At 35.3% G+C, this 16534-nt stretch overlaps 1 protein-coding gene across 6 annotated transcripts in view; it reads right to left on the bottom strand.

Annotated features, from left to right (window-relative positions):
• Positions 1-3461: 3461 nt before the first annotated feature.
• The window catches only part of SSX2IP (SSX family member 2 interacting protein), a 28457-nt gene continuing 15384 nt past the window's right edge, over positions 3462-16534 (bottom strand). For 3 of the 6 annotated variants that reach the window (XM_084528655.1, XM_084528656.1, XM_084528654.1), the window contains exons 5-15: positions 16266-16466; positions 14435-14545; positions 13151-13286; positions 12167-12242; positions 11910-12081; positions 10031-10181; positions 8381-8517; positions 7759-7932; positions 6066-6177; positions 4538-4658; positions 3462-4329 (exon numbers count right to left, since the gene is read on the bottom strand). In XM_084528655.1, coding sequence (XP_084384781.1) covers positions 4248-4329; positions 4538-4658; positions 6066-6177; positions 7759-7932; positions 8381-8517; positions 10031-10181; positions 11910-12081; positions 12167-12242; positions 13151-13286; positions 14435-14545; positions 16266-16466 — 1473 coding nt within the window. In that variant the 3' untranslated portion in view covers positions 3462-4247. The remainder of the gene's footprint in view (positions 4330-4537; positions 4659-6065; positions 6178-7758; positions 7933-8380; positions 8518-10030; positions 10182-11909; positions 12082-12166; positions 12243-13150; positions 13287-14434; positions 14546-16265; positions 16467-16534) is intronic. The other 3 variants (XM_084528657.1, XM_084528659.1, XM_084528658.1) reach the window with 3 other exon arrangements.

Below are 16534 nucleotides of genomic sequence, written 5' to 3'. Positions count from 1 at the left end.
ACAATTAAAACCCACAGGGATTCTCAGCAGCAAGCAGGGAGGATAGAAGTGCAGGTCAACTAGAACTTCTGCATTGGGCCAGGTGTCTTCAGAAATGGGAGATGCACAAAAAGTTCTTGCCCTTTTTGAACATGGTGATAGATAATCATGAAAAAGGACAAACAAGTTCTTGTCAGCCACAAACAAAAAAGTTAGCCTTCCAAAGTGAGCTGGGTGGCAGCTGGATCAACAACAAAGACCAAAAAAAACGTGCAGGATCTTCCGAGTTTAAGGTTAGCTCTGGAGGGGCAACTTCAAGCAATGCAGAAAGCTTCAAATCACACAAAAACTCTTTAATTCTACTCTAATTCAAAATCTACAACATACTGGTTATTCAGTCACTTTATTTCTGTTCCCACAGTACCTACAAGATTTACCACAAGAGAGTAGTTTGTGGCAAACAATGTTTTAATGACCACAAATGAACTACACATTTTCTATTCCAGCATTTTCTAGTAAATGCTCTTCTGAGACTGTTATTCCACGAGTTTTGACTTTTTCAAATGGATTTCATCTGAATTTTAAATCCACCTGGTGTCGTGCAGCCTCTATTTTGGAAACTGCCATAGAATTCACTCCAGAATACTACAGTGTTGTTGCAGAAATTTGCCAGAAATGGCACGATTACATGATTATCAACCTGTTATTAAGTTTAAGCAGACAAGCACACTGTGCCATGGTTATAACCTCACAATGATGCACAGCCAGCTCTTCCCTATAACTTTTTTTTTTTTTTTTAAATAGCTGACCATTTCTTTATAACAAACTTACATGTTATGCATTACAGTTAGTTGCAAGTCTCGTAGTCATGTTTTGTTTTGAGTTGTGCATGTACATGAGTACAGCATCAATGTGAAAACTAGAATATCTGTTATGGGTTGCTGCTTTTTGTGCAAGTATAGCACAACCTTGCTGGGAGTAGTGAACATTGGAGAACAGATGTATTGTAACAAATAATAATAAACTATCAAACAACATGAATATTTTTCCCAGGGATCAGAAAAAAAAAGAAAGCACAAATAGTAGCATGCAACACAAAGTATTTCCATTATCCTGGAAATACCAATTTTTTGTTTACTCTTTAAATGGATATTATTTAGGAAATTTACTAAATAGTTACCTTGGTCCAGTTGAAGTGTACATACAGTAATCCCAGAGAAAAGAAAGGATATGGTCTGATTTTTTTAATACACATTGGAGCATTTTCATTCTGCTGCAACTAAGCAGAGCAAGTCTGCAGAAGCTACTGGAAGCAGTACTTCAAATTAGGATGGGGGCTGGTTTGTAGGGAGAAATTTTTCATAAGTAAATCTTTTATTATTGTTTGCTATACAGCCTGTTTTACAAAAGCTATTTTGTATCATCCTTAAAGGAAAAAAAAAAAAAGAAAAAAAAAAAAAGAAAGAAAAGCTTAACAACTGCAAACTAACCCTGGAAAGTAAGGTCTCCTACCTAATCAGACTTACATTTATAGTAAAAGCACCCTCCCACCACATAGACTGAAAAAGAAACCTAGATAGCACATACAAAGCATGCCATGTTTAAAGATCATGTGAAATAAAACACCATAGAGCCTAAGAGAATCACTCATCTTTTCAATATCATGCATAGCTAGCAAACAATAACTTTACATGTCATTGCACTACAGCTAGCACTTCTTGTTCCTTCTTAATAGGCCACATGCTTCGTTATCTCAAATAGGTGCCTATGTGTGGTAACACATGTGTATGGCATTCCTGAGTAGCCTTCCCCTCTGCTCCTCAACAGTCTATGATTATGTAAGATCCTAAAGGTTATATACTTTGCTGTGTTGGAAATAATGTCACCACCTACCAACCAGGACATTATTAGCAGTAGCTGCAGTTTTAGAAGCTTCCTGATCACTAGGTATGGTAATCCGAAAACTCTAGGCATGCTTGCCTTCTTTACAGAGACAGGACTGACTCTGTACCCCAAGGTCGGCTCAGGGCTCACTCACATACATACTTCTAACACAGCTGGTTCTTCCGTATAAGCATTAAACTGAATTTCCACTTCCATGGCATGGGTTACAGAAAGTTAAAGCAAAAAGTTAGTATAAAATATTTATCAGTTCCTAATCATTCAATAAGCACAAAAGATTAAATAAGTAAATTACTTTGCTCTTCAGAGGCATTATTGTATTAAAAGTGACTGTCATGAAAAGATATCTAGTCAAAAATCCAACTAAATTATCCAGCAAGAACATGTTTAAGTGTTACAAGAAAGCACCGAAGAACATACCTTAATTACTTCAGAACAGCAGCAGCCCCTAGTGGCATCCTGTTAATTGCCTCAACCATGGATTTACAGATATAGTAGAAGGTGTCCCTGCCCACACAGAGGGGTTGGAATTAGATGATCTTTAAGGTCCCTTCCAACCCAAACCATTCTACAATTCCATGATATTGAGTAAACTAATAGTCTGAAAATAAGAATCTTGCTGGTAAATTGCATGAAAACTGCTCTTCTCTCATTTGTCACTATACGAAAATTTTCAGTTTACATCTTTGAGCATGCTTTTGGATACTATTTCTACTCTTCCATAACTAAAAGTCACATAAGCTCTGTTCAGCATTGAGTGGAAGGTGTAAGCTCAGCAATACCTATACAGATGATATGAGTAGTGTTCACTTATTGTGAAGGAACTGGAGAAACGTTTTAAAAGACTACTAAAAAAAAAAAATATTTCAGCAGAAAGATATGACCAACCAGATCAATATATACAATTCTGCTTCTTTAAGGTTCAGTACAGTTCTTACACAGCATCTTCTGCAGCTTGCATTGACTGCTACCTCATTTTGAGCTGTAACTGAAGGCACTGAACTAACCAGCAAAAACTTCAGTGTTTTCTATCTTAGCTCCATGAATTCCAGTTTCCTTTCTTTCTCATTATTCTATTGTTACTTTTTTTTCAGGTAGTCCAGTTGCTCTAGTACAACCAGTTGTGAAGATAAGGGGCACAGCAGCAATGTATTTTCAGTATAGGGTTCTAAGCTTTAGAGTTTTTCCTTCCTATGATGCTGAGAAGAGCAAAAGTTTCTTAGACACCTTCCAAAAGGTCAATTGGACTAGGGCTGGAGCAACACCCGTGCATTAACAAATACATGAACATTCAAAAGACAAGAGATGAATGTGTAATGGGCAAGGGAATGTGTAATGGGCAAGGAAAAGCGCATGCTTTGTATTCAGTTGAAGGACACTTGAAACATTTTATCTACATGGCTATTTTTTAGGAAGTTATAAACAAAGCAGATTTTCCTAGGACTACCCCAAAAATTCTGGAGTCCACTAAAAAGAAACAAAACAAAATCAGCATCAGACAGATTTGGTAACATAGTGAACCTTGGCCCTACAACCCTGATGGCTTAAAAGTGCAGTGCTCATGAAACACAGAACAACGGTTTCTTAGAATAGACTTAAACATTTATTGTTCACATTTGAAATAATTTGATTCCTGACTTAGCCATTGAAAGTCCTAATGCATCTGTAAACTGAGTATCACTATAAAACAATTTAAAATACCATGTAAAATAATATTATGGATGCATGTATTTCATTTCATGGTTTCTTAGCATAATCACTTTGTCTATTTACAAATATATAAAGATTTTGCGCTTTAGGTCACCTGAAATATCAAAGAGGTATTTTCAAATCACACAACTTAATAAATATATAACTTGTTTTGTTAAAAATCTACAGTATACTGTACATTCAAGTTGAGGCAAAAGAAGTTTTAATGCCAGTTAGACTTCAGACATAAATGAGTGTTTGCAATAATTAAACAATTCCTAAAAGTGCTCTGTCCATGATGAAAGGATTAGGATCCAATATTTTGTTACAGCCAAAGTTTCAGACCACTGTTTCATTCACAGAATCACAGCTTCTGTTACTAGAAAAATATCAAAGCTTTTATATATTTTTAATAAACATCTTCCAAGAGTTGCAAGAAACGGTCCAAAAAAAATAAGCCATGTGTGCGCACACCTACATACATCACAATTCAGATCACCACATAATCTTCCAAGAATGAACAAACTCACAGCATTCAGTTTCACTTTAGAATGGTGTTTATGAACACATCGCTAACAGAACAGCAGGCAACCCTAGGAAATCTAAGGCAGTTGTTCTATGTGCAAGTTTCTACATAGCAAAGAGTGCCAACTCCAGTCTTCCTGTGACTTTGTGCATTACTCAATTTCTCCTTCGTCACTTTCCTCCCACTGATTTGGCTTGCTGTCTCCAGCAGGTTTCTTTGATGCCGCATTGGAACTGGTATAAAAGAAAGTTAGTGTAAATAACTACATATTCATTTACAAATTACACTTCAGAGAGAATCACAATGCTGTTTTTACGATATTGATATTTTGCTATCAATCATAAGACCTAGATTAGACTTTCTGTAAATTATCATAACTTAGCCTCTGTTCTACATAGAGTTCAGCACTAAGAAAAAAAATATCCACATGATTTCAGATACCTGTTACGTGAAATGTACTGAGATGTCTGGCAGGGTTCAGCTGAAACAGGTCCACTCAGTGTACAGTGAGGTTTTCTTTGCTGAGATGTGGAATTCAGTAACCGACCGTCTTGGTCAGAACCTAGAAGGCATACATATCATTTAAAATACACTACAATAGAAAACATTTGAAGGACTACATCCTTTGTGTCTTCTGCAGTAAAAATACAAACAAAAAAAGCAAAACCAAAACCAAGCACAAACACTCCCCCTCCCAACTTTTTGCATGTCTATAATAATAAATACAGCCACTGGAACTTTAAAAAGTTAATTGCAAATCAAAAGCTTTGGTATACAGCCTTAAAAAAAATGAAGCTGCTCACACATCATTAAAATCAAGTCATTCTTCATGAGAAACAAGCCATAACATTTAAAATCTGTTTCTAAAAATAAAAACATTTTCTTACTATGGAAGATACACTTACAAAAGCACTACAGGAATTGCATGGAGGAGAAACAAGGAGGACACGGAATACAAGAGGCAAACTAGTTACCTAACAAGAATACAAATTCAACTGTTTTATCTTTACTTGCTAGTTCTTTTATGCATTTATCTAAAAATGCTGACTCCCACAACAAGAATCAGTTTAACAAAGATTGCTGTTACTTTCTAAGAAACAGGGCAGGGGAATTATCAAAAACTCAGCAGTAAAGACCAAAACACCGAATTTGCGTATTCAGCCATAAGGAGGGGTGGGAAATCAATTTATCAGTTTGAAAGAAAAAAAAAAAAAACATGGGAAAGAGGAATTCAAAAATATTTTAAATGAAAACAATATTCCAAACTACGAACATGTTATAAAACACTCATATAGCCATATTATCTTTTTTGAGGAAATGATTCTTCGAAGATTTGAATCTTTAAATCCTATTGTTTATCACTCAAATTTATTTTATCATTATATTTATATTATAATCATACTTTACCTATAATAGATAATTATAATTACCTTATTATATAAGTTATTTTATCATTATTTACAGTATTTTTACAAAGGATTCTGTTTTACTGAATTTATATGGGAATGCATGTTTAGTATTGCCTCATCTCAAAGAGCAAATGCTGCGTTCTTCAGAGCTTGTTTCTGATCTATGAAGATCTCTACATGTCATGAGTTTTTGCAACAGCCTTGATAATGAATATGCCCACATTTTAATTAATTTGGTAATTCCAAGAGTTCTCTGTTCTTACGAGCTAAGCTGTCAGGTACTTAACATTCACCTGATCCCTTCTCAGATCTAAGTTCATTACATAGGTAATTATCAGGCAGGGAATTACCAAGATTCCCTTTTTGAACTATCAGTTAGCCTGACAGGTAAAGGCATACAGTAAGTGAAATTGGTAAAGTTTCTCCTGGAAAGTTTTTTTATTTGCTTTTCCTGTATGTTTGTTTTGGGTAGGTTTATTTGTTTTAAGTAGTTTTACATCTTCTAGTTAAAAGGGGAAGAAAATCATACTACAGTAACATAATTTGAACCAAATACTTGCTTCCTAAGAAGGCACTTGAAGTTGTCACATTTTCAGAGTGCTTGTGATCAGTAGACATACTTAAGAACTGTTGCTTCAACCATGCTCCTCTATCTTCTTCAAATGCCTTTCTCTAGGAAAAGAAATGTCAGTTTACACTTAGGACCACACAAACAAGCTTAGTCTGCATTACACTGATGTTATTCCATCTAAAAATCAGAAGTCGTGGCATGTACATGCAACTAAAGTGAGCCAGCAGTTTAACACAGAATTACAGTCATGAGATTTAAAGGCAAGCCTTTAAATCCTACAAGGATTAGCTGAGGAGGTATTTATTTACAAGCCAAACCCCATGGCTTGTTTCACAGAGGTCTGAATAATCCCTTCATTTTACTGTTCTCCACTCCAGTGACACAATCTCCTATCACTGCCTCCTGTGCTCTCCTGCCCCCACAGTGCAGCACTACCTCCTGCAAGTACCCCTTATTTCTGAGCAGCTGCCAATAAGGATTACTACTTAAACCTCAACCTTCAGCTTTTTCATAAACAGATGAAGGTGACTGAAAATAACACTGATTATTTCCATCCAAAACTGAGGCAGAAAGGGGATGTTTCCTTTTCCAACTCCTCTATGAGCACAGAAGAGGAAAACACTGGCTAAAGACAATCTTCAAGAGGTCTAAAGGCTGTGCAATCAAGAGACAAGCTATTGTATCTCCAAAACCATCAGTGAAATGGGATGTTCCCATTATATATATATATATATTTTTTTTTACTGTATCAGCAGAAAATAGAACAAGCTTACTTTTTCCACAGATAACTATGAAACTTAGAGTACTGCTTCTACTTCCTTGTTTCTCCTTTCGAATTGTATTATTTTAACAAGCAGAAGCATAGGTAGTTAACGTTTTTGCTGCAATGTAGTCTTAAACATTTCTGGACGAACTATTAGTATTTCTCATCTCTCAACACTAAATGAAAAACTTGAAGAACATGTATCTATATATGTAGTGGCTTGTACCAATATTTGTCACTGCATGAACTACTGTTGTGCCAACATCTCAAGGAAAATCCAAAATATTCAGTTCTTGACATTTTATGTTCCCTCCTGCTCACTTGTAATCCCCTTCATGTTTTGACCTTAACTACTGACTAGAGAAAAGGACACATGCTAGAGCTCATTTATAGACATATCTACCCCCATTCCATTCCAGTATGCATGTTTACTGGACGGCTTAACTACAAGAACAGAAAGTGACCCTACTAAGACAAAGACAGCAGTTATTTTGTCTATCTGCAATAGTCATTGGTTTAGAAATGTTTAGAAGTCTTTGAGAACTCAACACCATAGCCAAATCTGACAAAAATTTGCATAAGCACAGGATTTAATAAAGCATTTAATAAATAAGCAGACTGATTTTTCAGAAGTGCTTAGAAATTTCAAAAGCTGCAAGAAAAATGGGTCATTCCAGTTGCAGTAACTGCATTTTCCAGTACACCTGAATTTTTTTTTTTTTGAAGTGCCAACTAAATGACCTGCCACAATTGCCAAAAGATGTTTTATACAGTATGAGAATAAGCTGCTTGTTAACATCTCCATACAGAAATTGTTAGATGGCTGCACTTCAGTGTGTGTTAAATAGTTTTATTCTAATAATAGCAACCCATCTTTCATAGCAATTCCTTTTCTAATACCTTTCCATTTTTCTAATACCTCAAGTCCTAATCTAATAGCAGCTTCTGTAAAACTTCTTCGTTCCTTCTCAAAATTCTTTTTTTGTTCTTGAAATAGCCTCCATTCTTCCTGAAGACGTTCTCTTTCTTCCAACAAATAGCAGTCCTGTAGTAACAGAGTGGTGTCATCATCACATGGAGACATAAGCTGCTGCTGCAAATATAAAGCAACGAAAGACTAATATTAATTTGGGAAGGCCTATAAAGATGTGCAGGATTTCCATAAATTCAGTTTTATTAAAAAAAAAAAAAAAAAGGTTGAAGTTTGATATACAAACAACACAGTTGATGGGGCCAGAGTTTCAGGCAGGTAACAAAACATCTCTGTTCAGGCAGCTGACCCCAGCCTCCTCCCTCGTATTTGTTCACCCTCCCCCGTCCCACCACCACCCCCCTACCCCACCCCCCCAAAATTATTCTTATCAGAATTACAAACTCATTAGATTACTAACCAACTAACTAGCACGCATACTCAGACCAACCACTAAGACTTCCTATTAAAAAGAATAATCAAATAAAGGAAAAAGGTTCAGAGGTGAGAAGTGACATATTAAACACACACACACACACACTCAATTGAGAAAAAAATTAAAGCCTGCTACCTGTAACAATTGTTGCTGAGTTTTGATCATTTCTTTACACTGCTGAATTTCTAATTCTAGCTTTTCAGTTTCCAGCTCGTGGTCTTCCCTTGAAATTACATCTTTGTCATCCAAAGCTCTTAAATGCACACGTGACACTAAGGGAAGAAAAAAGCTACTTAGGACAAAAATCCCTCACAGCACTGGGGGCTCAGAGTAATAGCAAAGGTTTTTAATCCGTATTTGTTTTATCCCAAAAGACACGTACATATTCAAAATTACTTCTATCAGAACAAGAGCACCAAAACTGGTGCTACACACACAGTAACCAGTAACTGGCACAATAACCAGTTCAGAAAAAAATTACAACGTATCTGTTTTACATTTCCCTGGGTAAATTACAAGTCTGCACTGCAACAGAAGTGTCACACACAAAAAACACTTGCTTCAGCAGTTATTTAATGAAAATCAAGACAAATGAAGACTTCACTGATATGTTGTTAGCCTATTCTTCTGAGCCAATTTTTGAAGGGCTTGGGTGTTCATAAAATATGACAGTAACTATATATATCACAGACAAAAAAAGAAAGACTTTCCCTCAAGTTCTGTGAAGGAGAAACAGAGCTTACAGCCAGAACATTGTGTGCGTATTTTTACCCCAGCAAAGGAATCAATTAGAGGAATAAAATGTATTTTTGTACAATCATATAATGCAGAATTTTATTTCATGCACAACTATCATAGTGATCATAATAAGCCAAATTTTGATCCCCTGGTGACAGCAATTGAACATTAACTGAATGCTAAGGAACTAGAACAGTCATCTCTGTAAATTAAAGAAAAAAAAAAAAAAAAAGAAAAAGAAAGGTGACTCCAAGAAAAGCACAAATACACAAAGCATTTTTTCCTGATGCTTACAATTACTTCTCAGTTAGCTATACAAAATGAACTATTACTCAGAACAAGTGATCTTAAAATCCTTTCTATGGCATAAACATGTTCTTATAGACCATCTGCTCTTTTATTTGCAACTGAATGCATGACCTTCTCAGTATTATTCCTGTCTGCAAACATCCCTGTGGTAGCAGCAGCATTTGCTTACATGGGAAAAGTAATACTAGGAAAGAATTTTATATATTTTTAGCTGTCTTTTAATGCTGTTTAACAGCTGGAAATGAGAAGAGTCCAGCACCATTCCATCAACCAGTTCACTTTAGAATGCCAGCAGAAGACTTAGAGGTATGGATGTGGCAAGGCTAAGCTCCAGGAAGGATTTACATATTTTGCATCCGTTTGATTCAAATTGTTATATCTGCATTATTCAAACAGCTCAAAAAGGTGGGAAAAGAAAACAAACATTTATTACAGGGCATGTATTTCCAAACAAAAGATAGTTATTTCTTCAGAAAATCGTTGCTTACTGTGCCAAACGATTAATCATGTCTGTTTTCAGGATAACAGGCTTGCTATGCAATTGCTTTCCTAACTTCATTCAGTTAAAACTCATACCAAAAATGTAAATCACAAGCTTTTTCAGGAAGTCTACCAGGTCACAATCCCTTCTATTTTAGCTTTTATGTAGTTTAGACAGACTAAAGTAAATTCAAAGATTATGATACCAAATGAAGTTAGCAGCATTTTATATGTACATGTAATTGTGTTAATCATCACCTTGGTTGTCCAGCTTTTCAACATGATTTTTCAACATTCTCCATTGTTTTCTAATGCTGTTGGTAAGCTGCTCTCGCACAGTTTCACATGACAGTTCCCACATATTCTCTTTATTTAATTCTCCGATGTCCTCCTCCAGGTCTGACAACACCTGTAAAAGTAGAAGCGAAGTGTGATGCAAACCACCTTACCATTCCAAGTAGACATATTTGTTTATTTAAATATGTATACAGGTTTAATTTACCAAACCAAAGTAAAATTAATATATATAGAAAAGATTTTTCTTCCAGGGAAAATTTGTCTGTTAGAGAGTAATTCCCTGATGGCATAATGATGAAGAAAGAGAAGTAATGTGGCACTCCCCAAAACCGTGACACGAAGACAATTTATAAAGGTAGCAAGACTCTAACTTAGCATCACAAATCTCCACAAAAGAAGTTCAGATTGCTGAGAAGTTCCATTGTTACAGGCTCACTACACAGAACGAGCAGGATTTTAGATGGTAAAGACAGTGTTTCCATTATCTATAAAGACTATTTTTTTCCTTTTGAGAACTAAGTAAATCCAGAACACACCCTATGGTACAATGGAAGTAGCCCATTCAGTTGCATTTCACCCTATTGTTCAAATACCAAACCTGAATGCCATCTCAAAGAGATGAGACAGAAAAGTCTGAGAGGACTAGCCTGCAACAACTTAGTGGATATAAATTAATAAGCTATAGCTATTTAAACACCTGACATGAATACCCCACTCCTCTCAAGCATCTAAACCATTCTATACAAGCCTCTTTAGCTACAAGTACATAAGAAAAATGTGATGGGAAATTCCAAATTAAGTTCAAAGGCATCTAAATAATTCATTTACATATGAAGTAAGTACTTTCTTTCAAACCTGTATCATTTAAGATCTTAAGGAACAAAGCAAGAATTGTAAGAAAAAAAAAAAAACAGTATTTTTTTTAGAGGTTTTTGTCATTTTATATAAAAACATTCATTTATATACGTATACATACATGTATGTGTATGTATGCATGCTAACCTCATGAAATCCTAGTCTGGAGTAGCCATAAAATATCCTGTGTAAAAAAAAAAAAAAATACTTAGGACTGGAGAAAAAACACTAAGCCATCTCACTTGGGAAAAAACATATTCCTCCAATATACCAGCAGCTCTGCAAAATGAACTAACTGGTCTAACCCATGGACTAAACAGAACACACACTAATTACATTTCCTCTACCCTCACCCTCTGTGGTTTCTATGGAAAGCTTTAACAGTTTAGAAAAGTTCATACGGCTTCCCTTTTTGTACTTTGTCCCTCATTTGTCATAGTGTTGAAGTCAGTGCCTGTGTGCTCAGCTGAACTGAAATTTCACAACAGTTGATTCTTTTTTCCTTAATATTATGTTGCTTTTCTATATACATTTTTACACACATAGTATTCAGCACTTCATTTTTTTCATTTACTGAGTACTGGTACAGTAGTTCTATGTGTCTGGGCATTAAAACATCTATCTTAACCACATTTCCACCTTTTATGGAAATACTTGCATAAGCACCTTGGAAGCCAGTTTCAGCTTCCTACTATGAAAGGCAGACAAAATCCAAACTGCATCGTTATAGAGAATTACATACAGGTAACTACATCTAACATTTATCTGAAGTATACTTTCAAGCTTCCCACGTATTGACTAGGAAGAACAGACTTGCTATTGTTCATGGACAGAACTAGACCATTTAAACATGGGTGATTTCAAGTACAGCACAGGGTATGTAATCCACAGCAAGTCCTACAAGAGAAAGTTTACCTTTTTGATGATCAAATGGCTCCAGCACTGCAAACTATCACACATTTAATTTTAACTGAAGGGTACTTACTGGCCCATCTTCAGACCTTTCTTTAGGTTTTTGTTTCTGTGGTGGGAGAAGTGAAATAATCTCTTTCTTCATTTGCTGAAGAACTTTTTTCAGCTCAGCATTTTCCACTAGAAGCTGCTTCTGGCGTTGCTCATAGTCACTTAACAGAACTTTGTACATTTCTTCTTCATTTCTAGAAGCAGAAATCTTACAGTAACAAGACAACAAATACAGCATATGTGTCAATTAATGTTGTTCTATAACAACTAGAAGTTCACCTGGCTTCTGTCTTATCAGTCCTCCATGCACCTCTCTTCCCATCAGCTCTACCAACATAATTTAGAACTTCCATAGCTGCAAGTGAAAAGGATATTTCAAAGCATGAAAAAATATGCAAGTATATGAATACTTAGATAACACTACATTTACTTGTTTGCTTTTACACATAATTATTGTCAAGAGACCACATTACCTAAATGTTTCCCTCAGTCTTAAGACCCAGGTGAGACCACATTGCCCTCCTGAACAAGAGTAAGATAATCAAGAAAAATAAATAACTTCTTGTGTTTGGAAACCTGGGGTGGGCGTGTTCTCATCCTGTCTCTTATTTTATACATTTCTTAACAGCACTTTCATCCATATTTCAGCTTTTATATAAATCGATTATTTTGAAATCACATCAGGTTAGGAGTCAAAGTTCAATTCTAGTTAGCTCTCAAGGAAACAGGAACTAGATTTAAAAGCTGATTATTTTGACCTTGCTGATACTTCAACTAGCATTATCTAACCAGAGTCAGCAACATGATACAAGTTAAGATTTGTTCACCTTAGGGTGAGGCTTCTAGAGATTACTGTGCTGATATCTAGTGATTTTCTACTGTCAAAATAGGTGTTCCTGCTACGGCATCGTAATCCAACCTGGCTTACCCACATGCAGTGTCGAACTAGACCAGCAGAAAAACCAACTCAGCAACATTATTTTTTTCTGGTTTAGTGAACCATTTTTGTTCAGTAAAAATATAACATGCTACAAATGGCAAACAACTGAGAGCATTTGGAGAGTAGCAGAAGGGATAAGAAAGGAAGATCAGGACTTCCTTTCCAATGACAGTCTCCATGCTTTGTCTGAGATAGGAATTTCACAACACATTCACTGATCCACAAGTTAAACACTTGGGAAAGCGATATGAATACACTCCGAACCAAATTTAAGCATTTTTAAACATACAGAACAAACTATTTTGTTCTGGTACTCTACTTACCAATTTTTTTGTCCTTTTTGTTCATGACTAATTGATGTAAGCGTTCCTTTAATTTGTTATATTCTCTCTCTTTCCTCTTCATATCATGATTGTACTGTGTAGCTCTACTTGAAATTATGTTTTGCAACTTCTGTACCTAAAAACAACCACATAAAAAACAGATTTCATCTAATGCATATAAGGAAACATTTCTTCAGAAAACCAAAACAAAGAGGAGAAGTGAAATAACATTTATTAAAACTGCTTCTGGTTAAAGGAATTGACAACAGAAATCAGGAGTACTCTCCTAACAAATAGGTTCTGACCTGTCTCAGGAAGTTTTGTTGCTTTTACGCACAAACCAACACCACAAGCAACATATGCTACAGTTCGTCAGTACAACTAAGCACATTTTTTAGTGATTCAAGTGATAACCTTCTCTGGCTTCAGTAATTAATGTTTGGGATTTGATTAACTCTAAAGTAGGTTTATTAGCTTTACACTAAAAAATAATAAACACATCGCTCCTTTTGGATAGCAGAATTGAAAAGAAAGACTATTTTATTTAGTCTATAAGAACAAACATATCATAAAGCACATTCTAGACCCATACTATCATTAGTGTTTTTTTTTTTTTTCCCCAAAGCATCAGTTTTAACTTTAACAACATGTAGAACATTCAACATTTTAAGCTAGAACTTTATGAAGTTCATTATAAACAGATACTACTATGATTACTAACTACATGAACATGTTTATGAATGCGGAGAACATTCATGGAAATTTAGGAGCCATTTAAGTACAGAGGGCTGGGGAGAACGTGGAAACAAATTCCAAACTAAACAAAGTGTTTTCTGATCTTGGTTCTTCTAAGAATCTAAGGTTTAATGAGTGTGGGTTTTGTGGTCCATCCCCTGCCCCCACTCTCCTCTACAATATAACAAAAAAATAAGTGCTCCTATACATATAGGCTTGAGGAAGCAACTGAATCACACTGTATCCTCTTATATCCTTAATATAAGATATTAATATTTAATATCTTAATATTTAAACATTACAAAATAAAGTTAAAATCAAAAAGTATGAGAAAACTGCACGTGTTTCTACAGTACTATCTACCATTACTATAACTTGGACCTACGCCTTGCAGAACCTATTTAATTTATGTAATGTGTCAATTTCTTTGCTGAAATACAACATTCATTAGAAAAAAAAAGAAATCAAAGTAAACAGCTACCAGATACCATGCAAACATCATACTACTGAAAACCTATGTAATAATCTGTGTTGATGTACATAACTCACTTCATCCTTCTCATTTTTAAGTAACTGGTGCAAGTTTCTGTTCTTGCTTTGCAGTTGTCTGTCCCTTTCCTGAAGTCCAACTATTTCCCTTTTAGATAATTCCAGCTGTTCCTAGAAAAAGGAATGTTGATAGTTCAGTATCAATACAAAAAAACAAATTGCAAAGTCACCTCATTTGAGTTAAGTCTTCTTATATTTGACCTCTGATGTTTCTTGATCACTTTGCACTTTCAGTGACAAATTAGTTCTATCTTCTGGAGCAAGTATGATTCTCCAGTACAAAGAAACACTCCCATCCACAAAAAAAAATAAAAAAAATATTTAGCTTGGTATTTAACATATCTTATCTTATACAATTACTGCTTTTTCAATAAGTCAGGATTCTGTAAGCGTATCTCTACCACAGGATTGAAGGTGGATACTTAGCAACCTGTTTTAATTTGGGACTACCATTTTACTGGAGTGTTTCTCTTAAATAATCCAGGGAACAATTAACATAGATATGTAAATTGTGACCATAGCAAAACAAATAGGACATTTCACATATATAGAGTAAGGCTGGACAAATGATCCCATTGTAACAGATTATGCACAACTGGCATTTAAGAACTTTCTTCCACAAACATGTGACTCAAACCTGAAAATGCCACCTTGAATGGTCAGAAGAAAACACTACATACAAACTCTTTTCTTGCGTGTGCAGCGAGCTAGAAGTGAGTAAAGTTATGTAAGCATCAAAAGTTTCTAAGCAGCAAATCACATCTGAACACATTTAACACAATAGCATATGTCAAGAGGATTGCCGCACGATATCTGAAAGAGTTTACATAAGAAACCTTGTATGGGGACAGATAAATTAAATGTCCTGACATTGAAGCAGTGCTAGCAAGTTTTTTTGCATTCTCAACTTAAAAGCCATTTGTCTAGGAAAAGTATCATACATAGTGTATTAAAATGACTATAGTTACACTTGATTTTTAAGGTCACATCAAAACACTCCTGTGTGACTGACTAATCTCAGCAGAAGGGCTCCTGTGATTTTGAGAAGCTATAGCACTATTTGACAAGGAGAGTGCTGGACAGTCTTACTGAAAAACAAACTTATGAGGCCCTTAGTCATGCACTGGATTTTTATTTTTTCTTCTCCATGCAGAATCAAAGGAAACAACAGTCTTCTGATATGACTGCACATGAGTACCCATGAAGTAGCATTAGCTGATGCATTAGAAGTTCACAGCTTTTCAACAGTAGCAGACCTGTTTCATTTTACACCACAGGATAAATACCCACAATCTCATTTTTGGCAGCAAGCTTATGAGCAGTCTTTATGAAAAGGCTATGTGGTCAGCTATTCAAGGAATTTAACAAAAAAAAAAAAGCTACACATATGGAGAACGAGCAGTAAAAGGCCTGTGTAGGTTGCTTTTCCTAGTACATGTCACTATCACTGATTACAATAATACTGTGAATTTATCTTTTAGAACAGGGTATGCCCTATTAGATGATATTCAATGAGCTGAACTGATGCGTTTAGCATTTTCACCTACAGCATGCATTTCCATGCAACACTTCCAAACTGAACAGTCTTCCCTCTTCCTTGAGGAAAGATCTAAGCAGGTTTTCCATTCTTTCACTAATTCACATTTCATTAACAAATCTTCCACTTCCAAAAAAAAAAAAAAAAAAGATCAAAAACAAGAATGCACATACAAATACAAACACAGATTAGAACTGGGGAGGAAAACAAAAAAATTCACTCACTGTTAAGAACGTACAGTATCTGTTAAACACAAGTGCTGCATTATATTGGTGGAATTATCTTGTTTTCTACCTTTAATTTAGCATAGGAGTTCTGTAAGTGATCCATATCACTACCCAGTTTCAGGTGCTGCATTTCTACTTCTTCCTGAGCTCGAAGGTTCTTGTGCTGCTGTACAAGTAATTCATTCATGCAATTTATGATGGATATTAAGTTTAATTCTTTTCCTTTCGGCTCCACATAAATAGAAGGGAAGCCCAATGTTGTCAATTCCTGGTGAAAAACAGAGGGGAGAGGGGATAAATAAGGGGTTCAATCTCTCAGATAAACAATAACAGATG

The sequence above is a fragment of the Aythya ferina genome (assembly GCF_964211825.1).
Source record: "Aythya ferina genome assembly, chromosome: 8".
Lineage (NCBI taxonomy): Eukaryota > Metazoa > Chordata > Aves > Anseriformes > Anatidae > Aythya > Aythya ferina.
The sequence above is the reverse complement of the archived record's forward strand: the minus strand, read 5'-3'. Positions and strand labels throughout refer to the sequence as shown.